Source organism: Danio rerio, chromosome 8 (genome assembly GCF_049306965.1).
Source record: "Danio rerio strain Tuebingen ecotype United States chromosome 8, GRCz12tu, whole genome shotgun sequence".
In the NCBI taxonomy this organism is placed as follows: Eukaryota; Metazoa; Chordata; class Actinopteri; order Cypriniformes; family Danionidae; genus Danio; species Danio rerio.
In genome coordinates, this window is record NC_133183.1 from 8,996,617 (window position 1) to 9,023,923 (window position 27,307).

The window sequence follows — 27,307 nt, forward strand, 5'->3', positions numbered from 1 at the left end:
TAGGCTAATTTTAAAACTACTACTAAGTTAAACCAAGTTTTACCAAGCAGAAGCAACATTTTTTTTTTTTTTAAGTGAGTAAACCTGTTGCCTTAAATTTAGGTAAATAAAATATGTGCATAATTAAAAAGTAAACTAAATATGTGACTTTTAAAGGAACACTCCCTTTTTTAGCAAATATGCTAATTTTCCAACACCCTTAGATTTAAAAAGTTGAGTTTTACCAAGCAGATGCAACTCTTTTTTTATTTTTGTTGAGAAGACGCTAATGGTCTAATCCAATTCAATGACCTATGCTAAGCTAAGCTAAAAGTGCTCACACCAGACACAAAGATTAGCTGAATGGATGCAAAAAGTAATAAAATTCAACTTCTTAAAAAGCAAAGCAAAATCATTTCAATGGAATTTTGAATTGGTGTAAACATGACTTTACTTAAAAAAGTGAGTAACCCTGTTGCCTTAAAATGAGGTAAATAAAATATGCGCATAATTAAAAAGTTAACTAAACATCACTTTTAAAGGAACACTCCATTGTTTAGGAAATAGACTAATTTTATAACTCTCTTAGAGTTTTACCAAGCAGAAGCAAATTTGTTTTGATTTTTTTGAGCAAAATGCTAATGGTCTAATTCAATTCAATAATCTATGCTAAGCTAAGCTAAAAGTGCTCACACTAGACACAAAGATAGTTCCATGGATACAAAAAATTTTTTTTAAATCAACCTTTTAATTCTGAGGGAGCTTTAAATTTAGCCTAATTACAAAAACTGGAGCGTTTACTTACTTTTTTTAAAGTAAAGTACAGTTGAAGTCAAAATTATTAACCCTTCTGTGACTTATTTTTTCTGTCAAATAATTCCCGAACAATGTTTAACAGAGCAGGAAATTTCTCACAGTATTTCCTATATTAGTTTTACCTTTGGAGAAAGTCTTTTTTTTTACTAAAAATAGTTTTTTTTTTTATTTATTTTTTTTTAAGGTCAATATTATTATTATTATTATGGGAAAAATAATAAACAGGGGGGCTAATAATTTTGACTTCAACTGTAGCTAATCACTTTTTCCAGTTTTTATGTTTCCATTGCTGTAAGTCTGAATGTCACTGCATTAAGTGTCTTCCACAAACTCCTGGGGCCTCATGTATCAACGCTGCGTACGCACAAAAACTTTGCGTACGCCAAGTTTCACGCTCAGAATCGCTCACGTTTGGATTTACTAACAATGAACTGAACGTGGGAATTTGCGCAGGTTCACGGCAGCTTTCTGGCAGGCGTACGCACATTTTTTGTGCGTGTCTGTTTTATTTCCATTGGCGACTCCTAGAGGCAGTTGTGTTAAATTCCTCTCTACAAAGTGTCTGAGCCTTGCAATGGCAGCTGTATGAGACGGGTTCATATAGTAGGTATGTAAGATTTCCATACCATACAGTTGAGCAGCTAAACATTAAAGCACAATTTGCAGCAGTCGCCTGTTTTCCCAATGTAATCTGAGCTATCTACTGCACGCACATTGCTATAAAGACACTATCTGAAGATGAATTTGCATGCGTGAATCAGAAACATTTCCATTCAATAAATGTGCATATAAAATATGATGCACAAACTTATTGATGATTCCTACTTGTCTTTCTCTTGATAAATAGTGGGCAAAATCTGATATGTAGCGGGGAAAAAAAGAAAGAATTTATTAGACGCTGGATTCGAGCCGAGTTTATGCTCGAACATGTCAGTATATGATCACATGCTTTTTATGAGGTGCGCCACTGAGACTGCTAAGGGTACTGCAACATTTTTCAGTTATAAACCACACTATTTCTTTTTTAAATGCACTCAGTGCGATGTTCAGACCCAACTGTGTTAACCGTATCAGCTAAACTCTCCCACTCTATTTTTTTCTTTTGTTGTTAATTCCGGAGAACAAACTTGCAAATAACACCGCTTTTCTCCGGTCTACCTCCGAAAGCAGCACCTCCAATTCACACTCTTTTTGCTTGCTTTTGACATTGCTTTTTCGTTGGGTTTTTCCATTAGCATAGTCATTAGCATATTCATACGGGGGAGGAGGCAGGGAGGGGTTTTGTGCTCGTGCATGTTGCGCTCAGTTTCACGTTCATTCAGATGTACAAAAGAATATGCGTGAGATTCGGCGTACGCAGTGTTTCATACATCTGAATTTTTTTCTGCGTACGCACATTTACAGCTTTGTGCGTACGCAATGTTTTAGTAAGATTTCCACGCAAGTCTTCGTACATGAGGCCCCTGGTCTCTGGTCAGTTTCAGTCACACAGTGCTGGGCAGGACAGCCGGTGAGGAGTGGTATGGGTAAGGCAGATAGGCAGTGGATTGCCCAGAATGACTGTAAACCCCCAAAGCTGCTGGACTCTGAGAATACATGTCAAAATGCTGATCACACGCAGGAGTCTTGGGAAAATCACAATACAGATTCTCCTCCATGGTGCTGAACTTCTTCCCTTTCCTATTCTTGCTGGACACTTTGCGGTTGCGCGTCTGAATGCCTTCCTTCTTCATAGCCAGCGGTCGGTTCACCTGAAGAAATCCACTGAAACTGTCAGACAAAACTTCAAGAGTGCTAAAAAAGCTTCTAGTCGCTTCCAGAAGTGAACATTTTCTCTATTGAGTAATTGTTTTTTACATGACTGATGCATTTTTAAAGACAGAGCTGCTTGGTAATTGATTGTACGGTTGAAGTCAGAATTATTAGATCTCCTAAATTATTAGCCCACCTGTAAATTTTTCCCCCAACTTCACATTTCTACACATAATAGTTTTAGTAACTCATCTCTAATAACTGATTTATTTTATCCTTGCCACTGTGACAGTAAATAATATTAATTCATTCATTTTCTTTTTGGCTTAGTCCCTTTATTAATCTAGGGTCGCCACAGTGGAATGAACCACCAACTTATCCAGCATATGTTTTACGCAGCGAATGCCCTTCTAGCTGCAACCCATCACTAGAAAACAGTACATAATATTTTACTAGATCATTTTTAAGATACTGGTATTCAGCTAAAGTGACATTTAAAGGCTTAATCAGGCAAGTTAGGGTAATTAGGCAAATCGTTTTATAATGATGGTTTGATCTATAGACAATCAAATAAAAAACAGCGTAAGAGGCTAATTGTCAGGGTTCTGCCACTCTGGTCTTGTGAATTCTTGTTTTGGAGGTGGAATCCGGACACTAGCCCTGTTTTGTCCTGTTACTGTTATTGTGTGTGTCTCTGTGTGAGCACGCGCCGTCGTGGGTGTGCGCAGAGCGTGCGCACTCCCGCTTGATGCGGCCGCGCGGGCTCTGTTAGCCTCTGACGAGCGCACTCTTGTACTCGTGATTGTGTTGTTCTGTCAGCATCGCGTTCTCTGTTGTATGAGGTCAGTTGATATCTGTTCTACAACAGTGGTTTAAAGTAGTCTGTCATGCCAAGATCCAGATCAAGTCTAGTTGAGTGTGTAGTATGATGTCGTGTTTTTCCCACATGGGGAGATTTGAGTTTTGTTTTTGTTTTATTTCTTAATAAATCCTTCATTTGCTGCATTTGGGTCCTCGCCTCCTCTCCATCCACCCCCATACCCTGACACTAATAATATTGACTTTAAAGTGGTTTAAAAAAAATGTATAATAAATTAAAAGTTGCTTTTATTCTTGCCAAAATGTAACAAGTAAGACTTTCTCCAGAAGAAAAAAACATATAGGAAATACTGTGAAAATTCCTTGCTGTGTTAAACATCATTTGGGAAATATTTGAAATGAAAAGAAAAGAAAATTCACAGGAGGGTGAATAATTGTGACTGTAATTTACTTTAATTTACTTTAACTTTTTTTTTTTACTTTTTTGAAAATAGGCTAATTTTACAACTCCCTTAGAGTTAAAAATTTGAGTTTTACTATTTTTTAATCCATTTAGCCGAACTCTGAGTCTGGTAGGAGCAATTTTAGCTTGGCATTGATCATTGAGTTGGATTAGACCATTAGCCTCTTGTTAAAAAAAATTGCCAGACCCAGAGATCTGCTGAATCTGTAAAAATAGATTTGCAGGGATAAGTTGATCATACGGAGCACGTCCATATACATTTCTCACTTTTCATTCTTTTCAATCTCATGTTAAAAATTGGTTATTAGCAAATCAGCATTGTCAGCATTAGTAATGTATTATTGACACATTTGTACTGTTGTCTTTGGCTTTTTGTCCTCTTCTGCTGCCATCAGTCTGTTTTGGGTTTTTTTTTTTTACTTTTTTAACTGTATTTAATATATGAAAGTGTATTTAATGTTTAATGCTGTGCTTCTATTAGGCTTTTTAACATTCTGCAAAGGGTCTACAGATGAAAAACAGCCATTCTTGGCTAATTCTGGCACATTTTACAGTAATGTTTATTAATGTGCATTGACCCTGTAAACAAATAAACTAAACAAAAAAAAAAAAAAACTAAACATGCATTGGCTGATTCAGAGGTTGCATATGAAGGGCGATGATCGACGCTCAGCTTTAATGGAAAGAAAAGGAATGCAGACATTTTTATATTCATTTCAAAGTGCTTTGAAGATTAAAATACACGAGAAATATGGGAAAATACATAATGATATGATTTTTTTTTCTCACACTCAGTTTTTTTTTCCACCCACTTTTTACCCCACCATCACGTCCCTTCCGGGTCTCTGTACAAACCAGCCTAAAACGGTTGGGGGAAAAAAATGACCTCATGCTGTTGAGAAAGTCAGAATTTTTTATGTTGAAATGGCCTGAAAAGTGGAATTGTATTGAATGTTTTATTGTTGTCTTTGCAGCTGATTCACATTTTGTTGTTATGCAAATCAAGTAATGGCGCAACTGCAACACAAACAAGAGTGTTCTGCCAAGAAAATGTAAAGTATGTGATGTTTATCTGCCAAGAGTCTCTTATCATTTGTTTTTTGCTGAAGAACATGCTAGTAATTTTCAAGATAATTTCTAAAACCTATAAACCTTCAACTTTTTTTTGTTCATTTTCCAAGGGCTCTTTAACAGAGATATTTCGGATATCTTTTTAAACATAATAGTTGTAATAACTCATTAATGTATTTTGGGGGAGACACAGTGGCATCACAGCAAGAAGGTCACTGGTTTGAGTCCCGGCTGGACCAGTTGGCATTTCTGTGTATAGTTTGCATGTTCTCCCCGTGTTGGCGTGGATTTCCTCCAGGTGCTCCGGTTTCCCCCACAGCCCAATGACATGAGGTATATGTGAATTGAACAAACTAAATAGGACGCAGTGTGTGAATGAATGTTTATGGATGTTTCCCAGTACTGGGTTGCAGCTGGAAGGGCATCCGCTGTGTAAAAAATATACCAGATAAGTTGGCAATTCAATGCACTGTGGCAACCCCTGATGAATTAAGAGACTAAGTCGAATGAGAGTGAATGAATGAATGAATGAATGAATGAATGAATGAATAATTAATTTTGTATTTGCCATGATAACAGTACATAATATTTTACTAGTTATTTTTTAAGATACTAGTATTTAGCTCAAAGTGCAATATAAAGGCTTACTAGGTTAATTAGGCAAATAATTGGACAATATTGATTTGTTTTGTAGCTGATCAGGGGGGAATCATGTGGCTAATATTTATGACCTAAGCATATTTTACATTTAAAATATAGATATTCCAGCGAAAACTAAAAGGAATAAGACTTTCTCCAGAGGAAAACATATAATAGGAAATACTGTGAAAATTTCATTGCTCTGATAAACATCACTCTGAAAAGATTTAAAGAAAGAAAGAAAAAAGAAAGAATAAAAGATTTAAATAAAAGAACAAAAATCTCCCTGGAGGGCTAATAATTTGATCTTCAACTGTGTGTTATGTGCAATAATTTGCTTGGTGCAGTTTGCATGGCGACCGCTTTCACTAATAACAAGGGTTTCTGAATTCTGTATAAGTCTGTTTTAGTGTTCAACCTGGAAACAAAAACTCATGTGTAGTTTCTGCCAATGGCATTTGTGATGGAGTTCAAGCACTGCATGCAAAGCTGCGTAATTCCCAATCGTGTAATATGCAAAAAGAGTATGTGACCAAAGAACTGTGAATTCGGAAAAAAGCAAAGCTTTGTGGGTGAGATTCTGAAGTGTGCACATGATGGACATTTTAATATAATAATAAATTTGTTATTCTGCCATAATTTACTCACAATCCATTTGTTGCATACAGTTTCTTTCTTCTGAAGAACACAAAAGAAGATATTTCAAAGAATGTTGGAAATCAACAGCCATTGATATCCGTAAAAAATTTTTGTTCTTGCTATGGATGCCATTGGCTGTTTTGTTTTTCAACCTTCTTCAGAATATCTTGCTTGGTGTTCTACAGAAGAAAGAAACTTATGAGGTTGAATAAATGGTGAGGAAATTTAGATTTTTGGGTGAACTATCCCCTTTAAAAGTATAGTTCACCCAAAAATCAAAAATCTGCCATCACTTACCAATCCTTTACTTTTCACAAACATTTTTCTTTTTTTTCTGTTGAACACAAAATAAGTTATTTTGAAAATGTTAGAAACGTGTAACCATTGACTTCTATAGTAGAAAAAACAAATACTATGGAAGTCAATGGTTACAGGTTTTCAGCATTTTTCAAAATATGTTATTTTGTGTTCAACAAAAAAAAAACTCATACAGCTTTGTGACAAGTGAATTATTGATCTTCTGTTCAAAAAATATATTTTGAAAAATTTTTAAAACCTGTAACTATTGACTTTCATAGAATTAGTTTTTTTTTCTACTATGGAAGTGAATGGTTACAGGTTTCCAACATTTTCAAAATAACTTATTTTGTGTTCAACAGAAAAAAGAAACTCAAATAGGTTGAATAATGAGTGAATAATGAGTTAATGATAGCAGAATTTTCATTCTAGGCTGAACTATACCTTTTACTATCCCATTTTTGGGTGAAGTATCCCTTTAAGTGACTCCGGTTGCATTATAATGTCAGTATGGTGAAAGTAGTACACCTAGATTCATACACACTATATATTCACAGAGCAAAAAGTTTAGTTTCAGTTATGAGGATAAATTGGAGAACTTTTTACATTAAAATGATAGACCTTAGCTTTTACTTGATTAGCCAATAAGGCGATGGAATTGTAAAGCACAATAATCAAATGAAACAGTGCAGTTGCTCACATTGTGAAGCTTGAAGTAGAGTCCGCAAGCATTGCAGACAGGCTCCCCGCTGGAGTTACGTCTCCACAGTGTGGTTGTACTGGTCTGACAGTTCGCACACTGAGTTCCTATTCGCTTACTGACCACCTGCAGAAAACAGATTAAAAAAAAATATGATTTTACAGTAACACTATAGTTTTGTTGTTTTTGTTTTATAATTTTGTATACAATTTTAACAATGCAAATTACAGCAATAAAAAAAAATATATTGTACATATGCATGTCAGATTTAAATTATATACTCTACTCCACTATAATAGATACATTATACCTTCATATCATATATATTGACCTTATTCTAAAATGCGGAAGTGCGCCTGTTTTCGCGATTAATATATATACATACACACACACACACACACACACATACACAAACACACAACCATACATATATACATATACTCACTGACCACATTATTAGGTACGCCTGTAGGAAACAGGAAACTGAGGCTAAAATTTACACAGGCTCACCAAAATTGGAAATGATGAGTCTCGATTTCGGCTTCAACATTCAAATGGTATGGTCAGAATTTGGCGTCAACAGCGTAAAAGCATGGATCCATCCCGCCTTGTATCAACGGTTCAGGCTGGTGGTGATGGTGTTATGGTGTAAGGGTTATTTTCTTTGCACACTTTGGGCTCATTAGTACCAATTGAGCATGGTGTCAACACCACAGCCAACCTGAGTATTGTTGCTGACCATGTCCATCCCTTTATGACCACAGTGTACCATACTTCTGATGGCTACTTCCTGAAGGATAATGCGCCATGTCATAAAGCGCAAATCATCTCAGACTGGTTTCTTGAACATGACAATGAGTTTACTGTACTCAAATGGCCTCCACAGTCACCAGCCTCAATCCAATAGAGCCCTTTGGGATGTGGTGGAATGAGAGATTTGCATCATGGATGTGCAGCCGACAAACTGCAGCAACTGCGTGATGCTATCATGTCAATATGAACCAAATTCTCTGAGGAATATTTCCAATACCTTTACTATGCCACATAGGAATAAGGCAGTTCTGAAGGCAAGAGGGGGTCCAACCCGGTACTAGTAAATGAACCTAATAAAGTGGCCGGTGAGTGTTTATTCATCTCAGTGCATACAATAATGCAAAAAATAAAAATATCTAGTAAATAAAGTTACATTTAGCATGTATAACAACAACGACAAACAGGTGATGTTACCATTCCTGTGACAATTACAGCTTACTTAGTTGGGGATGTCTCTATTTTCCTTGTACATCAACCACTTTTCCCAGTTCTTTCTGAACACACTTATTTCCATTTTCAACATGTATGTAACACTTTAGTTTAAGGACTACTGCTTACTATTAACTACACCTGCCTATTATTAAGATATTGGCTGTTTATAAGTAATTATAAAGTGCATATTCTGCATGATCTTATTATATTTCCCTAATCCTACCCAAAGCATAAACCCAACCACTAACTATTAATCACCAGCACATTAGAACTTTATTAAGGCAAAATCTTGGTTAAATGTGGCGTTAAGTGCTTTGAAACGGACATTTTTATTTGATGCTTGACACAATCTCAACTGAAACATGAAGAGAGGGCAGGACATAGAGTAGCTCCTCCCCTTTAAAAATAAACAGCCAATAACGTTTTGTTTTTCTCACAGCTCTGCCAGTGAGAATGCTTGAGCTCAAGCGCATCAAATGAAAAACAAATTACATGCATCTTAAAGGGGGCGGGGCATCTCGGATACTAGAGAGCATTTCATTGGTCAAGATTTGATGAGAAACTGAAGTATAATGTGATGTAAATAAACCGCTGATCCATTTAGGGGGAAGTGACAAACTACAAACTTTACATGTTTATATCAGCTTTATTTCTCCTAAAAGTGAACTTGTCACTGTTTTGGTGCACACTAGCTTATAGATTTCCTAAAAACAAACGATACTAACTTCTAAAAAACGTTATTTTAATTTCATGAGACCTTTAATGGTTTGTTGATATCGAGAATTGTACCATAACATAAAGTATGACTACTATTGTTCAGCAAGGATGCAATAAACTAATAAAAAGTGTTAATAAAAACATTTATAAACTTATAATTCAAATAAAAAGTTATTGTGAAAATGCATATTAACACATTAGAATCATCATGATCATGCGAGATTGAAGACTGGAGTAATGATGCTGAAAACTTAGCATTGAATTAGTGGAATAAATAATATTGTAAAATTATATTGTGTTTACATAGAAGACATTTACTTTCAATTGCAAGAGTATGAGAGAAGTGAGTATCTGTAAGGTGTACCGGTCTCTTTTTGGGTCGGATGAGGGGTCTGTTCTGTCCGTTCATCTTATGGTACAGTCCGCAGGCATTGCAGAGGTAGTGGCCTGTTCCATCACGCCGCCACAGAGGGGTGGCAGTGGCCCCACAGTTCACACACTCACGTGCATCTGACACCACAAAAAATGTTTGAATTATCGTTATCCAAAATCATCAGAACTATACAATTGTGCTGTTACATACAATTGAAGTCAGAATTATTAGCCCTCCTGATTTATTAGTCCCCCTGTATATTTTTAACCAAAAACGGAGAGAAAAACTTTAACACAATTCTAAACATAACAGTTTAATAACTCATTTCTTTTATCTTTGTCACGATGACAGTACATAATATTTTACTAGATCATTTTAAGACACTAGCATTTAGCTTAAATTTAAAGGCTTCACTAGGTTTGTCGAGATTTAAGCCTTATAATCACAAAATTAGATCTTTAATAAAAAGAAATTTTTATTAAAAGAAAAATATGTCTATACCGCATGTCGTTTTTTACTGGAACAATATCTTTAATGATGTAAACTGGACTCAATTATGGTCGTCACCTCAACTTTTTTTTTTTACAAATAAGGCTAAAGAAATATGATTTACATTACTTCATAGAGTTTATCCAACAAAAATATTTCTACGAAAATTTAAAATTGATATTGAGTAAGAATATAGCTTTGGTGAAAGCTTTAATGAAACTATTTCACATTTATTTTGGTCTTGCCAATGTACTTGACATGTTTGGATTACGGTGAAGCTTTTATTGCTCATAATATTTTAAAATCATTTTCCTTATCTTATAAACATGTGATTTTGAGTCATTATGTTAAAGATCACTCTTTAAAAGATGCTGGTTTTATCATAGACTTTATTATATTATTATGTAAATTTCACATACATAAATCTAAGTTTGCCAAAAGCAAACCTCTCTTCATGATGCTAGAACAAGAGATTCAAATGTATATAAAAGATGTTACCAAGTCAAAAAATTGAAAAGCTATTAAAACAGTTAATATATGCTCCTCCTTTAACATTTTTTTTTTGCATAAAAATGTTTGTACATATGCATTTCCTGTAGTAAAAGTGCATTTAATAACTTGTTAATAAATAAAATTGGAAAAATGTGTGTAATATATTTGTATGTAATTTGATAATTATGTTTCCTCTCTTCTGTGTTTTTTTTTATTTAATTTCTTTTTTTTTCTTTTTTTTTCATTTATTCTATTCTTGTTAATACATGTAAAGTGATTTTGTTGTATTAGAAAACTGTACATGCTGGTTATTGTTAATAAAAAAGGCTTAACTAGGTTTATTAGAAAGGTTAAGATAATTAGGCAAGTCATATATGTAGATAGTTTGTTATGTAGACGATCAAATAAATATTGCTTAAGGAAGTTAATAATATTGACACTAAAATGGATTTAAAAAAATTAAAAACCGCTTTTATTCCAGCTGAAATAAAACAAATAAGACAAAGAAAAAATATTATAGGAAAAACTGTGAAAAATCCTTGCTCTTTAAACATCACTTGGGAAATATTTGAAAAATAAAGAAAAAGATTCACAGGAGGGCAAAAAACTCTGACTTCAATTGTATAAGGTTTCTAATCATAAAGCTCAAAGATGGATTTAAATATTTTAGAAATCAATCAGCTGATTTGAAAGACCTGAAATGTAAAATCAAAGAATCACATTCATTTTAAAGATTGCACACAGGTTTGACTATAAAAATGCAACAGGAAAAAAAGCTGTAGGGTTTCTTAATCTATACTGTGAAAACTGCAGGAGATCTAATGGAAAATTTCATGTAATTTTAGAAAAATAGATGTGTTGAAGCAAAAAATAATAATATCATAAACTTAAATTTCCAGAATCGTTTCCCACATTTAAGGCTATTAGAATTAAATAGACGTTTCTCTGTTTTTGTCTTATCTGTTATGTACATTAGGGTTTATGTTTTTATCTTATGTTGTTAAAGTCACATTTATAATTGTATATTAATATCACATTTGTTCTCGTAGTGTGTTTTTGTATTGTGTATGTGTATGACACTGTGACCAATTCATATATAATTTTTTTTTTACTATATAAAAGTAATTTAGCAAATTAACAGAATTTTTTTAATGAACTATAAAAATGTTTTAAAATAAAAAAAAAGTGCTTCAGGGGTAATTACCTGAAATAGCAAAATCAAGTAAAGGAGGTCGAGCCTTCTCTTTCATGGCTCCTACACTCTGGAATAGCCTTCCTGATAACGTCCGAGGCTCAGACACACTCTCCCAGTTCAAAACTAGATTAAAGACCTATCTGTTTAGTAAAGCATACACTCAATGCATCACCTAGCGGGTTCCACACTGGCTTCTGCATCTTGCTTATACACTATGAACAGCAGCTACGCTAATTAATCTCTTTATTCTCTATTTTCACCTGGGGATACTCATCCCGAGGTCCTCAGATTAGGCGGAGTCACTGATTGGATCCAAGACCAGCGACGTAATGATCCCAAGGATTCCAAATCCGGGACCAGGCCATATCCTGAGCTGCTGCTGCGCTGATGGTCGTGGGGAGTGGAGAACATGTGTCTGATTCCAGCGACGCTCCAGGGACAGACGAGTCTTCATTGAGGCCATCTTCCAGCATAAACCACGGCAAATGAAGCTCAGCCAGCGGAGAAATTAAAATGGTCGCGCCCAACTGAGTCTGGTTCTCTCAAGGTTTTTTTTCTTCACTCCCATCAGGTGAAGTTTTTTTTTCCCTCTCCGCTGTCGCCACTGCCTCGCATGGTTCAGGATTGGTAGAGCTACGCATTGATGAATTTGCTCTTCAGTGTTTGAACTCTCAGTAATGATTAAATCACACTGAACTGAGCTAAACTGAACTGAACTGAACTTAAACACTAAAACCTGAACCACACTGTTCCAGTTACTGAACCACACTGTTCCAGTTACTATGACCATTTATGTGAAGCTGCTTTGACACAATCTACATTGTAAAAGCGCTATACAAATAAAGCTGAATTGAATTGAATTATTTAATGTTAAGATAAACAGCAAAATTATATGTCCAAGGCACTCGAAAGAAAAAAGTTTATTAACATTACCTTTATGGCTATTCTATAAAACTGCACTCTTATAGGTGTGTCCTCATCAAGTGTCTGCTAAATGACTAAATGTAAATGAAAATGTACCTTTGGCTTTTTAAAATTATTTTAATAGTTCGTTCTACCGCTAATTTTTTTTACATTTTTACAGACGTTTCTCTTGCCTTATTCTTATGTTTTTATATTCTGTCTTTTTATTTTTACTTGCCTTGTAACTGCAAATTAACCTGACCTGCCTATTTAACTTAATTAACACTTTAAATTTAATTTAAACTGCTTACTAGAATCTTAAAAAATAACTTGCAAAACATTATGCACTTTAATCATGCTGTAGTTCATGTATGACACCATGAATGAATAGTGTAACCTCATTATCCACCAAATCCACCATCTCCTCACCTAAAGGGGAGAAGTTCATCTTGCTGCAGAGTTTGGGTGTGAAGGTTGCGGGTGCGTAGAGAAGCGAGCTGCTGTAATCTTGCGTGTGTCCTCCATAGGGGCTGTAGTGTGTTTTTGTGGAGTGTGAATGCGGATACACACCGCTCAGCGATGAATTTAGAGGAAACAGTCCACCTCCAGGAGGACTTGAGCGCTCTCCTTTCACGCTCTCCTTCTGCTCCGGCCGGGCAGAAGAGCTGCTGAAGGAGGATGAGGACGCTTTGGAAAACGCACTGCTGTGCCAGGATGATGGGGATGATGGGAAATAGTTGGTTAGAGAGGAGCCGCTTGAACCTTCCAGCCAGGACAGATTTCCCAGGAATGGAGACGAGTAAATGGGATACACTGAGGGAGAAGGAGAGGAGAAAGGAAGTGAAATCAGGGATATTAAAAGTTCAGTAACACTTTACAATAAGGTTGCATTAGTTAATGTTAGTTTATGCATTTACTAACGAGAACAAACAATAAACAATGCATTTATTAAAGTATTAGTTAATAAAAATACAGTTATTCATTGTTAGTTCACATTAACTCAATAAAATCTGGGTGCTCTGGTTTCCCCCACAATCCAAAGGCATGCGCTATAGGTGAATTGGATAAACTAAATTGGCCGTAGTATGTGTGTGAATGCAAGAGTATATGGGTGTTCCCTAGTACTGGGTTGCGGCTGGAAGAGCATCCACTAAACATATGCTGGAATAGTTGGCGGTTCATTCCGCTGTGGCGACCCCTAATAAATAAGGAACTAAGCCGAAGGAAAATTAATGAATTAATGAACTTCCATCCACAGCTGTATCCCTTCTAGCAACAACGGGTTTAGGGGTAGGGGGATAGAACATACAGTATGAAAATCATTAGGTCTATGGAAAGTCCCCATAAGGATAGCTGGACGAGTGTGTGTGTGACTGACCTGGGCTGTGCTGGAAGGCTGCAGTCGGCCGGCTGTGGACAGGGCTGCTGAATAGAGATGGCAGGCCGCTGTGATCTGCATCTGTGCAGGGGAATATTGACGCCTCCTCACCGTGGAGCAGGAAACTAGAGTCAGACGTGTAGGTGGGCATCACTTCTGAAGACCCCCAGCGAACCTGATCAACAGAGCTCTCCATGTCTGTCAGAAAGCCCTTCTGTACTGCATCACAAGAAAATGAACTATGGAATGAATATTGAGTATTATTACACACAAATACATACACAGTTGAGGGTAAAATGATTAGCCCCTTTTCCTTTTTCAAATATTTCTTAAGCGGTATTTAATGGAGCAAGACATTTTTCACAGATATTCTTTTTTCTAGTGAAAGTCTTATTTGATTTATTTCGGCTGGAATAAAAATAGATTTAAGTTTTATTTTTTACTATTTAAAGGTCAATATTATCAGCCCCCTTAAGTTGTATGTTTTCAGATTGTCCACAGAACAAACCACTGCTACTGTGATTTGCTTAATTACACTAACTTGCGTAATTAACCTAGCTTTTAAACTGCACTTTAAGCTTAATACTAGTATCTTGATAAACATCTAGTAAAATATTATTTACTTCTCTCCTTTAAACAGAAATTAGGAAAAATATATAAAATAATTAATTTAATAGGAGGGTTAATAATTCTGATTTCAACTGCATGTAACTCAACCCAACTTATTTCTAGAGCACTTTTAACCAACCACAGTAGTCACGATTCCACTATCGTGTCTAAAGTGAGCGAGCCAAGGCCGGGGTCTGATCAGGCCAAAGCAGGGCTTTCTCGGGGCCAGGCCGAACACCTTGGGTGACAGAGGGCCAGCTGGGGCTTCGTGGCAGGCCCGGAATGGCTAATCGGGAGGAACGGGAGGATTCCTGGTGGGCTGGTTGGGCCGGTCTCCCTAGCTGCTTGCACTTTCAGCAGTCGCACTCCTTTCATTTATTTGACCATTGCCTCACTATTTTTATTCATTTTTTTCCCGCACCTCTGCTCTTTTTATTTATTTTCTCGCAGCCCCCTGAGCATATGTATTGGTTGTTGCGGACGAAAGTGAAGATGGTTGGGGAGTCGCGAAAATAAAAGCGAAGTGAACAGCTGAAGGGGGAGGAGGGTGGTTGAGGAGGGGGATCCGTAAAATCAGATGATTCACTACATTAATAAATCTGACATAACTTGATCAGAAATCTAAAAAGCGGAGAAAAAGATTAAGCCATCAATAGAAAGTAATACTGTGGTTAAGTATCTTGCAGATAACAGTGCAAATAATACGTTTTTATTCTATATTCCAAACGCATAACAGCGCCATTGTGGCCAGTGGTCAGCATGTTGCATAACGACGCCACTGACCCGAGTTCAAATCTCATTTGAGTAGTTTTTTTTTTTTTTTTCATTTTTAGTGTTAAGACTATTTAGGTTACTTATGTAAGTGTACACATTTTATTTTTATTTTTTGTGTGACCACAGTTACAAAGGACTGGATGTTTATAAAAAATTTTGCATAAAGGACAATATTGCAGGAAAGGACATTGTGATGTTTTAAAGAATAGTGTTGTAGATTTAGCTACCCTTTAATGTTCTCATATTTATGAAAAACATTTGAAGTTCTAAAGCAGCTGTGTCCTTGAAAAAGACGTGATAGTGTCATTAGAAACTGAATTGGAAATGACGTTATTTTATTATAGTCAGTCTTGAACGGAGGTCGGCCGGTCGAAGGCTTGAAACTCCAGGGCTGAAAAGGAGTCCCACTCCAGCCCTACTTTAGGGCGGAGTGAAAGAAGAGGCGGACTTTGCCCGAGTCTGGTAAAGATGGCATGCTGTCATTACACTAGTTTTCCGATCGCACATGAGTACATGCGCCAAACAAATAAATAAACAAGGGATAAAAAACATATAGCTGGTCAGTGTAAGATAGGCTATTCCACAAATCACCTTATAGGATAGGGGTCTTTTTGCTTATGATCGCCCTTATGTTTCCCTTTTAAATGTAAGGCTGATGCATAAAATAATAAAGTTTTAATTTTTAAGTGACATTCTTTGCTGCATCCTCCTTATGTTTCAATTACGCATTAAAATAATCTTTACACCATATTAAAGACACAGTAGCCAGTAAAGGTTGTTGACAGTTTTTGTCAAGTTTAAAAGGTGTGTTTGTGCATGATACATGCGCGTTTAGATGCATGTGTGTGTGTGTGTGTGTGTGTGTGTGTGTGTGTGTGTGTGTGAGGCCGGGCAAAAGAGCGCTCGCTTGACAGCTCTGTTGATGCCGCGAGCGGCTTCTTTCTTTATGTATTTATTTTGGAGAGAATACAAAATATGAATACAACAGTAAGACATAAAACTTTACAAATGATGTGTCCACTTTTGTAGGCTCAAAACAATAGTGTCATATCTTGATAAAATTGCCTAAGCTATATTGAAATAATTTAAAGAATTACAAATATCGGATGTAATAAAATCACATTAAATAAATAAACTAATAAAAAACAAACAAAAGCTAGAACAATGTAGGTGCATACAATACATAAAATAAACCGTTTTAAGTCATTTATAACTTTCCTTTTGCAAAGGCCTCTCTGAAAAAAACATTTTAGATATTTTCTTAAAATAATAAACACCAGAGGAGGCTTAAAATAGTATTTCTAAAGTATTAGGATACAATGAAATTAATGAAATCGTGCAAACAGAGCATTTTTGGGGTGAGTGAAAGCAGAAACGACCTTTACAAACGCATTGGGGGAAACTGCAAATACAAATTGTGTTCTGTGTCCTTTGGGTACCAAAGTGCCATATAAAAAAAACATATAATGCATGCAAACATACAAGGAACCAAAGTACATAAACCCACAACACATGATTAGAAGCCAAGCAAAAGAAGTGTGTTTTCAGTGACCTCAGAAAACACTCAAAAGTTAGAGATGCTCTTAAGGAGAGTGGAAGATTGTTTACAGTCTTGGAGCTGCTACTGAAAAAGCTCTATCATCACAACATTTCAAGCGTGATTGTGCAACTTGCAAATAGATTTAATCCTTAAAGCGAAGAGATCTCTGTGTATTAATTAGGTCAGAAATATACTCAGGGGCCAGGCCGTGGAGGGCTTTATAAACATATAACAGTACTTTGTATTGAAAACTAAACTGGATTGGTTGCCAGTATATGGGGAAACCAGTACAGGTGTGATGTGCTCTCCTTTTTTGTGCCTGTTAAAAGCCTGGCAGCTAAGTTCTGGACCAGCTGCAGTCGAGATACAATGCGTTGCAGTAATATATGTACATATATATTTCATGTTTTCAGGTCTTACATGTTAGGAAAATGTTTGTGTATATTTTTATTTATGTAAAAATTATATGCATATAAAATGCATAGAAAGTTATTTTTGTCAATATATGGAGTCTGATTATTGAAATGTGGCATATTTGGTATTTAATTAAATTTAAATCATGTTTATTTATATTGGAGCTTTTAGATTTAGATCAAACACTGAAGAGTAAATCCCTCGATATTATCATATTGGCAATTTCAGATTTTCTTATTTTGAATTGCTTTCCAGATTATTTGTATTAATGAAAACAAGAAATGTTAACCTGATTATATGAAAGAATAATCAAAATTACAATCATTTTCTCTTATTTATTTGCTGAATAAGCACTCTGCGATGTAAAACTCATTACACTATTTACCTTTATCTTTTAATGATTATTTAACACATTTTAATCAGTTTTTATATAATTTTATTCTTAGTTTTATTCACATTTTAATTTTTATTTGATTTCCAGTGTTCCTTCGTGAACAGCAGATTCAAGGTCTTTTAAAAGCACCATTGATTTTAAATACAGCTGTAATTCATACTTTAGCTGTACTTAATATTTCACTTAGGCTTAATATTTATGTTAAAAATGTCAGAGTAGTTCCCAGAGATGGGTTGCGGCTGGAAGGGCATCCGCTGCGTAAAAACTTGCTGGATAAGTTGGCGGTTCATTCCACTGTGGCGACCCTGGATTAATAAAGGGACTAAGCTGAGAAGAAAATGAATGAATGAATGTCAGAGTAGGGCGACACGGTGGTTCAGTGGTAGCACTGTTGCCTCACAGCAAGAAGGTTGCTGCTTCAAGTTCCAGCTGGGCCAGTTGGCATCTCTGTGAGGAGTTTGCATGTTCTCCACGTGTTGGTATGGGTTTCCTCCAGGTGCAATTTCCCCCAAAGACATGCGCTATAGGTGAATTGAATAAACTAAATTGGCTGAGGAGTATGTATGGGTGTTTCCCAGAACTGGGTTGCAGCTGGAAGGGCATCCGCCATGTAAAACATAGGGATAAGTTGGCGGTTTTTCCTCTGAAGCAACCCCTCATGAATAAAGGAACTAAGCTAAAGGAAAATGAATGAATGCTTCCTGAATAAACACTGTGCTATGTGAAACTGATCACACTATTTACCTTTATCTTGTTAAAATAGTTTAACACATTTTAATCTTTTAAAATTATTTTTATTATTAGTTTTATTCACATTTTTTGTTTTCATTTGATTTCTTTTACTTGCCTTACTCTTTTTTTTTACCTTTAGTATTTTAAATGACCATTTTATATGAAGTGTGTTATATAAATGAACTGGCCTTGCCTACACAAATTGTCCCATGAACACACTATTTACCTTTATGGTTTTATAATTGTTCGTTTTTTTTTGGTGTCATGGTGGCTCAGTGGTTAGCACTGTCGCATCACAGCAAGAAGGTCGCTGGTTCGAGCCCCGGCTGGGTCAGTTGGCAGTTCTGTGTGGAGTTTGCATGTTCTCCACATGTTGGAGTGGGTTTCCTCCGGGTGCTCCGGTTCACCCACAGTCCAAAGACATGTGCTGTAGGTCAATGGTTCTCAAAGTGGGGGTCGGGACCCCCGAGGGGTCGCGGGACAATGAAGGGGGGTCGCCTGGTGGTTTCCAAAAATCTAATTATTTTTATTAAACCATAAGAATTACCATATTTTATCCATTACCTACTGAAGAGAAAAAATATTCGTATATACCATATATAGTTACTATAGTAGCTTATAGTTACTACTTTTATTGGATTGCATCCCCTGGGGTAATTACATTGTATTAAAGACACAGTGTCAGATGCAGCAGATTTCATAACACCTGGTTAAACTTTGTGGCCCATTTACAGCTCTCATACATTAAAAAAATTAAAAGAAGAATAGACTAGGGTCCATTGGTGTGTGTGTGCGCCATTGCATGCAAGGTTTCTGTATTTATAACCACCTCAGAGGATATTGGGGGTCGCGAGTCACTGGCATTGTCATTTTGGGGGTCGCAGCCTGAAAAGTTTGGGAACCCCTGCTGTAGGTGAATTGGGTAAACTAAAATGTATGGAGTGTTTCCAGGTGTTGGGTTGCAGTTGGAAGGGCATCTGCTGCGTAAAACGTGCTGGATAAGTTGGCGGTTCAGACTAAGCCGAAAAGAAATGAATGAATTTATTCCAGTGATTTTATAGATGACTTCATCTTCATTACTCCAGGCTTCAGTCACACGATCCTTCAGAAATCACTCTAATATTCAATATTATATTCAATATTATTATTAATAATTTGTGCTTATAGCTCACTGAAGTCTAGAACTGTTACTATTTAAAGCAGGGGTGTCCAAACTCGGTCCTGGAGGGCCGGTGTCCTGCAGTATTTAGCTCCAACTTGCCTCAACACACCTGAATGGATGTTTCTAGAAAGCCTAGTAAGAGCTCGATTAGCTAGCCCAGGTGTGTCTGATTGGGGTTGGAAATAAAGTTTGCAGGACACCGGCCCTCCAGGACCGGGTTTGGGCACCACTGACTTAAAGTAAGGTAAGTGTAAATCCTCAAAATTAAGTGCTGGCTAACAGGTTAATAAAATTAGTTGAATTCAATACTGGTGATAAACAAAAGCGGTTTCTGAAATATTATTAAAATGTGCATTATTTGTCAGTGTTTTGTACAAGATTTAAGTTCAAGATTTTTAATTTAAGAATTTTTCTCTTTCTGTTCTGTTTTTAACAATTGAGTACAATTGTTGTAAAAAAAATTATATTTATATATTTCAAATTTAATTCTATCACTGTTTGTTTTACCCCTATTTCTGAAATTCAAGTACTTTGAAGCACTTTCAAGAACTGTGGGAATCCTGAATTCTTTTACTTTTCTTAATTTTTTTTACGTTTAGTATTTTAAATGACCATTTAATATGAAATATGCTATATTATGAACTTGCCTTGCCTAGACAAAATGCAAATTACAAACATCTTTAGCAACCCGAGTTAAAATATTTCTTAGAGCAACAAAACGGTCTCAATTTTCAGCTTTACACTCACTTACCTGTTCCAACCAAGAACACAACCACATTGACTTCATAATTTGTGCTTATAGCTCACTGAAGTCTAGAACTGTTACTATTTAAAGCAGGATTGTCCAAACTCAGTCCTGGAGGGCCGGTGTCCTGCAGTATTTAGCTCCAACTTGCCTCAACACACCTGAATGGATGTTTCTAGAAAGCCTAGTAAGAGCTCGATTAGGTAGCTCAGGTGTGTCTGATTGGGGTTGGAAATGAATTTTGCAGGACACCGGCCCTCCAGGACCGAGTTTGGGCACCACTGACTTAAAGTAAGGTAAGTGTAAATCCTCAAAATTAAGTGCTGGCTAACAGGTTAATAAAATTAGTTGAATTCAATACTGGTGATAAACAAAAGCGGTTTCTGAAATATTATTAAAATGTGCATTATTTGTCAGTGTTATTGTTCAAGATTTAAGTTAAAGATTTTTAATTTAAGAATTTTTCTCTTTTTGTTCTGTTTTTAACAATTGAGTACAATTGTTGAAAAAAAAAAAAAACATATATATATATATATATATATATATATATATATATATATATATATATATATATATATATATATATATATATATATATATTAAATTTAATTCTAGCACTGTGTTTGTTTTTAAGCACTTTCCAGCCCTAAAAATCCATATTTCTGAAATTCAAGTACTTTGAAGCACTTTCAAGAACTGTGGGAATCCTGAATTTCTTTTACTTTTCTTAATTTTTTTTTTACGTTTAGTATTTTAAAGGACCATTTAATATGAAATATGCTATATTATGAACTTGCCTTGCCTAGACAAAATGTAATTTTATAAATGTAAATTATAAATATCTTTGGCAACCCGAGTTAAAATATTTCTTAGAGCAACAAAACGGTCTCAAGTTTTCAGCTTTACACTCACTTACCTGTTCTAACCAAGAACACAACCACATTGACTATGTACACAGCACAACATTTACATTTAAAATCAGATTCTAACAAATCCCTATCTACAAACAACTTAAATAAACAGATTTAAAGAAGTGTGACTGCTCTGAAGTGCATAACACAACCCCAGCGACAATCAGTCATCTAACAGAAAGAAATGCAGAAGCAGACGACTCTACAAACACGATAAGCATCGCTTGCATTGTTTGGTTTGCTAATTGAGCCGCAGATAAGGTGATGTAGACGTGATTGTTAGCAGATGAAAATCAGTCATACCTGAGCTCATGTGACAGGTTCTGCAGGACAGGTGTCTTATGAAGAAGAGTCAACGCTGGGCTACAACTTTATGACTGCAGCTCTGGCATTGAGGCAGATTGAGGTTGGACATGTGGAGATGATGGGCGGAGCCGCAGAGAGACCTCCACTTCACTAATGTGCAGCACGTCTGGAAATATTCCACATCATTTGAAAATATAATAAAAGTCTGCATTGCAAATTAACATGCAAAACCAACAAGGAGGAAAAAAAACAGCAAGACCGAACTACTCTACTAAAACACAAAGACACGGGGTCCTATGAGGAAGAGAGTGTATTCAAATGTATTGCTACACATAAATGAGTACACCCCATTTTGAAAATTAATATTTTTATCCATTTCTCAGTGAATATAGGACATGTATTTTGGTGCATTTAAACAAAACAGATTTATTAAACAGATATATTTATTAAAATATTATTTTAGTCACATAACATCTTTAGAAATAGAAAGAAATGCCCTAAGTAGGGTGAACGGTAGCACTTCTTTTGCTCGCCTAAATTTAATACAATTTAAAGTGTTACACCGAATACATCTAAGCAGATCTCGGATAGCCTCTTTTAACTCTACTTTTGACAAGACCTGTATAAGATGTCACACAGGCGTAGCAGACCTGTCTCATATGTTTTGGACGTGCCCTAAGCTTAATCCTTACTGGTCAACTATATTTAATACATTGTCTAAAGTGTGTGAAGTACAGCTTAGGCCATGTGCAGAATTTGCTTTGTTTGGGATTCCACCTGACGAACTGAGTCTGACTCAAAGACAACAAAACATAATAGCCTTTGCATCTTTGCTGGCTCGCAGACAAATTTTACTGCACTGGAAATCTTTAAATCCACCTAAAGCATCACACTGGCTTCAAGATCTGATGTTATATTTACACTTGGAAAAAATTAAATATTCAATTAGAGGCTCTAGCAAATTCTCATATGTATGGCAACCATTATTAACATATTTCTCTGCTATAAGTGTACTTCCTGGGGAATAATGTGACTGTCTGTAATGTAACTGGAATCTTTTTTCTTTGTCCTTTCTTTCTCTGTTCAGAATCTCAAGCTTCTTCTATGTTAACTTACCATTGTAAGATAGCACAGCCTTATCCCTCATTGAATCACCTATTACTGTTGTCACTCTATTTCTATATGTATTTATAATTATTTTATTTATTTATTTTTATTCTTTATTTTTATTTTGAAAAAAAAAAGATTTGACAGCACTTTTTTTACATTTTTTAAAAATTCATTATTATTTTTTTTTATAATTACTTTTCCTTTCATTTTTATTTATTTATTTATTTATTTATTTTTATCGTTCTTTAGGCAGTGTATTTAGGGGTTGTTAAAGTGGGTTTTATATGTATAAAATGTATATAAAACGTCAATTTTCTGTATAAATAATGTAACTTGTTCTTGGCATAAAAAATAAAGGAAAAAAAAAAGAAATAGAAAGAAAATACATTGAAATTTATGCTAAATATTGAATATTTCAACAAATTCAACAAAATTTTATAAATGTTCTGTTTCTCTTTAATTTAGCTTTTTTTGAATATTTTTTATTTAATATTTTTCCCATAACATATACATTTGTGTGTACTAGTTTATGGACGATTATCTTAAGGTTTTTTGTTAGATAAGCTCCAGATTTGGCTTCAGTATTGACTAATCTTATGTATATGCACAAATATAATATTGTATAGCTTCCTATAGAAAATATTAATATAAACAAGTAATTCGTGAGTGTCTTATTCATATATACTGAGCACTGTATATTTGAGTTCATTCTCAAGTCGTATATCTGCACAAGGTAAAGATAAGACATCACGTTTTTTTGTTTTGACATAAAATGTAATTTTTAATGTTTAAAACTGGTGAAAATAAAAAATCTAAATACAGGTCGGGCAGCACGATGGCTCAGAAAAAAAGGTCGCTGGTTCAAGCCTCGGCTGGGTTAGTTGGCATTTCTGTGTGGAATTTGCATGTTCTTTCCGTGTTGGCGTGGGTTTCTTCCGGGTGCTCCGGTTTCCCCCACAGTCCAAACACATGCGGTATATTGGATAAACTAAATTGGCCATAGTGTATGAGTATGTGTGAAAGAGTGTGTATTGGTGTTTCCCAGTACTGGGTTGCAGCTGGAAGGGCATCCGCTGCAGAAAACATAAGCTGGATAATTTGGCGGTTCATTCAACTGTGGCGACCCCTGATGGATAAAGGGACTAAGCCAAAGGAAAATGAATGAATAAATACAGATCAAATAATGTCATTTAACTAAACAGATCTATTAGTTTTAAAATATATAATAATTATTATTAAATTAATATTAATAAAATGAATAAATCAGAATTATTATGACCTATATATATATATATATATATATATATATATATATATATATATATATATATATATATATATATATATATATAAAAATACAACTTAATTATTTACTCCAGTAAGCATCATGGTGGCTCAGTGGATCGCCTCACAGCAAGATGGTCGCTTCTTTGAGCCCCAGCTGGTCAGTTGGCGTTTCTGTGTGGAGTTTGCATGTTTTCCTCCGGGTGCTCCGGTTCCCCCAAAGTCCAAAGACATGCGCTGTAGGTAAACTGGGTAAACTAAAGTGTATGGAGTGTTTCCCGGTGTTGGGTTGCGGCTGGAAGTTGGCGGTTCATTCTGCCGTGGCGACCCCAAATTAATAAAGAGACTAAGCTGAAAAGAAATTAATGAATTTATTTCAGTGATTCTATAGATGACTTCATCTTTATAAGTCCAGCCTTCAGTCAAACGATCCTTCAGAAATCACAATAATATTCTATATTATTATTAATAATCTTATTATCATTAATAGTATTAGTAATAAAATCAATAATGACTGGAGTAATCATTTCATTTGAAACTACATACAATAAGCAGTTATTTACAATTTGAATAAATATTTAAAAAATTTTTTAACATTTAATAGATGTCGCCTTGATGAACAGAATCATTTTCTTTAAAAAACAAACATAAAAAAACTTACAGCAAACTTTTAACCGAGAGTGTGTGTGTTTGCATTTATCTTCATTTTCTTTTTAGCTTAGTCCCTTTATTAATCAGGGGTCGCCACAGCGAAAGGAACCGCCAACTTATCCAGCATATGTTTTATGCAGCGGATGCCCTTCCAGCCACAAACCAACACCGGGAAACACCCATACACTCTTACAGTCACACACATGAAATACAGCTACAGCTACAGCTACAGCTATATTCAGTTCAGCTATACTGCATGTCTTTGGACTGTGGGGGAAATCGGAGCACCCGGAAAAAAACACATGCCAACACGGGGAGAACATGCAAACTCCACACAGAAATGCCAACTGACGCAGCCGTGACTCCACCCAGTGACCTTCTTGCTGTGAGTCAATTGTGCTACCCACTGCCCACACATATTATTTTTAAATAATAATATAATATAGAAAAATAATACATTAGAAATACAGTTGAAGTCAGAATTATTAGCCCTCCTTTAAATTTTTTTTCTTTTTTTTAAATATTTCTCAAATGATGTTTTACAGAGCAAGGACATTTGCACAGAATGTCTGATAATATTTTTTTCTTCTGAAGAATAAAGTCTTATTTGTTTTATTTCGGCTAGAATAAAGTTTTGTATTTTTTAAATGCCATTTTAGGGTCAAAATTATTAGCCCCTTTAAGCTATATATATTTTTTCAATAGTCTACAGAACAAACTATTGTTATACAATAACTTGCCTAATTGCCCTAACCTGCCTAGTTAACCTAATTAACCAAGTTAAGCATTTAAATGTCACTTTAAGCTGTATAGAAGTGTCTTGAAAAATATCTAGTCAAATATTATTTACTGTCATCTTGACAAAGATAAAATAAATCAGTTATTAGAAATGAGTTAATAAAACTATTATGTTTAGAAATGTGTAGACAAAATCTTCTTTCCTTTAAACAGAAATTGGGGGAAAATAAACGGGGGGGGGGGGGTAATTCAGGGGGGGGCTAATAATTCTGACTTCAACAGTAAGTTATTGTACTTTAACAACAAATGGGGAAAAATGAATAATATGAAGTATAGTCGTAAAGTATAAAATGTAAAATTTTCATAAATCATTTTTATCCTAAATTTGCCTGAAAATATAATATTTTGGTAGAAATACAAAATGGTCTCTTTTATAAATTCATGCAAAAAATGCATATTACTATAAACAATAATGCAAATTAAATATTCTTTGCTCAAATAAATAAATAAACATTCTAACATAGAAAATAACCAATGCTAATAATTCTGTCATTATTATTTACTCACCTCCACTGTGTGATTTTCCTTTATCTGCCAGACCCAAAAGAAGTTATTTTGAAGAATCCTGAAATTCAAACAACATTCAGGCTTATTGACGCATTGGTTGTTGATTTTTAAATACACATAGAAAAACATAAGTGTAAGTAAACATCCCTTAACTTACTATAAACTATGAATTCAACCATCTAAAAAAAAATCTTGATAAAAGCAAAAGCACTGACGGAACAAAAGGGAAAGTGGAGCCAATAAAAGATGCAAAGCGCAGCTTAATATGTAACGTAAGAGGACAGTTGAGCTGATTGCAGTAATGCAAATAGAGACAAGTGCAGCGATCATTCCAAACACACAGAGCCTGACCACATGCACAGAGCAGGACCGTGGAAGTCATTTGTTAATCAAAGCGTACCGTTTTCTTTCCTTCTATTCATTCAGTTTGAAGGGAAATTAGAGTAGGGAATGGCACGGGGTGTTAGAGAGTGTTTTAGCTAAAAATGTAAAGTACAACGGACTGAAATACAACAGAACGATGATTTATCTGTCCACAGTGAACGGATAGTTAACCCAAAGCTGAAAATTTTTTCATCATTTACTCATCATTCACAGTTTTGAGTGCTAAAACAAATACTGTGGAAGTCAATGGTTATCGGTTTTCAGCATTTTTTATAATATCTTTTTTTGTGTTTAAACGAGGAAATAAGTTTATAAAGGTTTGGACATTTGAGGGTAAATTAATACTTTAAAAAAGAAAAAAGAAAAAAAAAATGTCCCGAATGAAAAAAACATGTGGCCTCCATAGTATTTTTTTCCCCATTATGTAAGTCAAAAGTTACAGGTTTCTAACATTTTCCAAAATAATTTATTTTGTTTTCAACAAAATAAAAATAAAAGTGTCCTAAATCCACTAGAGAGTAAATAGTAAGAAAACTTTGATTTGTCCACAGCTTTTCAACAACATGATAAGGTAAATTGAGAAGGAGAAATAATGAGACTGTGGTAAATTAACAGGGTTACACAAAGGTAAAGGGATAGTCCACCTAAAAATAAAAAATTACTCAGCATTTAATCACCCTCAAATGTTTCCAAACCTTTATGAGTTTATTTTGTCTGTTAAACATAAAATATGACACTTTGAAAAATGCTGAAAAACCTGTAACCATTGGCTTCCATAGTATTTTTTCCTACTATGAAAATCAATGGTTACAGACTTTTATTTATTTATGAGTTTATTTCGTCTGCTGAACATAAAAGAAGATAATTTGAAAAAAGAATTAAAATTTGTCCAAATTGAATTTAATAGTATTTTTCCTACTATGGAGGTCAATGGTTACAGATTTCTAACATTTAAAAAAATATATATATAAATATATATATATATATATATATATATATATATATATATATATATATAT

At 34.9% G+C, this 27,307-nt stretch overlaps 1 protein-coding gene across 2 annotated transcripts; it reads right to left on the bottom strand.

Moving 5' to 3' along the window:
- Nucleotides 1-25,963, bottom strand: gata1b (GATA binding protein 1b). Of its 2 annotated transcripts, XM_021478544.3 has the most exons (7): nucleotides 25,905-25,963; nucleotides 21,552-21,720; nucleotides 13,968-14,186; nucleotides 13,019-13,402; nucleotides 9,502-9,647; nucleotides 7,176-7,301; nucleotides 1-2,546 (listed from the first exon to the last, which is right to left on the bottom strand). In XM_021478544.3, exons 2-7 carry the CDS (start codon nucleotides 21,559-21,561, stop codon nucleotides 2,280-2,282), a joined length of 1,152 nt encoding a protein of 383 aa, XP_021334219.2. In that variant the 5' UTR covers nucleotides 21,562-21,720; nucleotides 25,905-25,963; the 3' UTR covers nucleotides 1-2,279. The 2 variants fall into 2 exon arrangements, with proteins under 2 accessions (XP_021334219.2, XP_073766161.1); XM_073910060.1 differs by lacking the exons at nucleotides 1-2,546; nucleotides 25,905-25,963 and adding an exon at nucleotides 4,577-4,688.
- Between the last annotated feature and the right edge of the window lie 1,344 nt (nucleotides 25,964-27,307).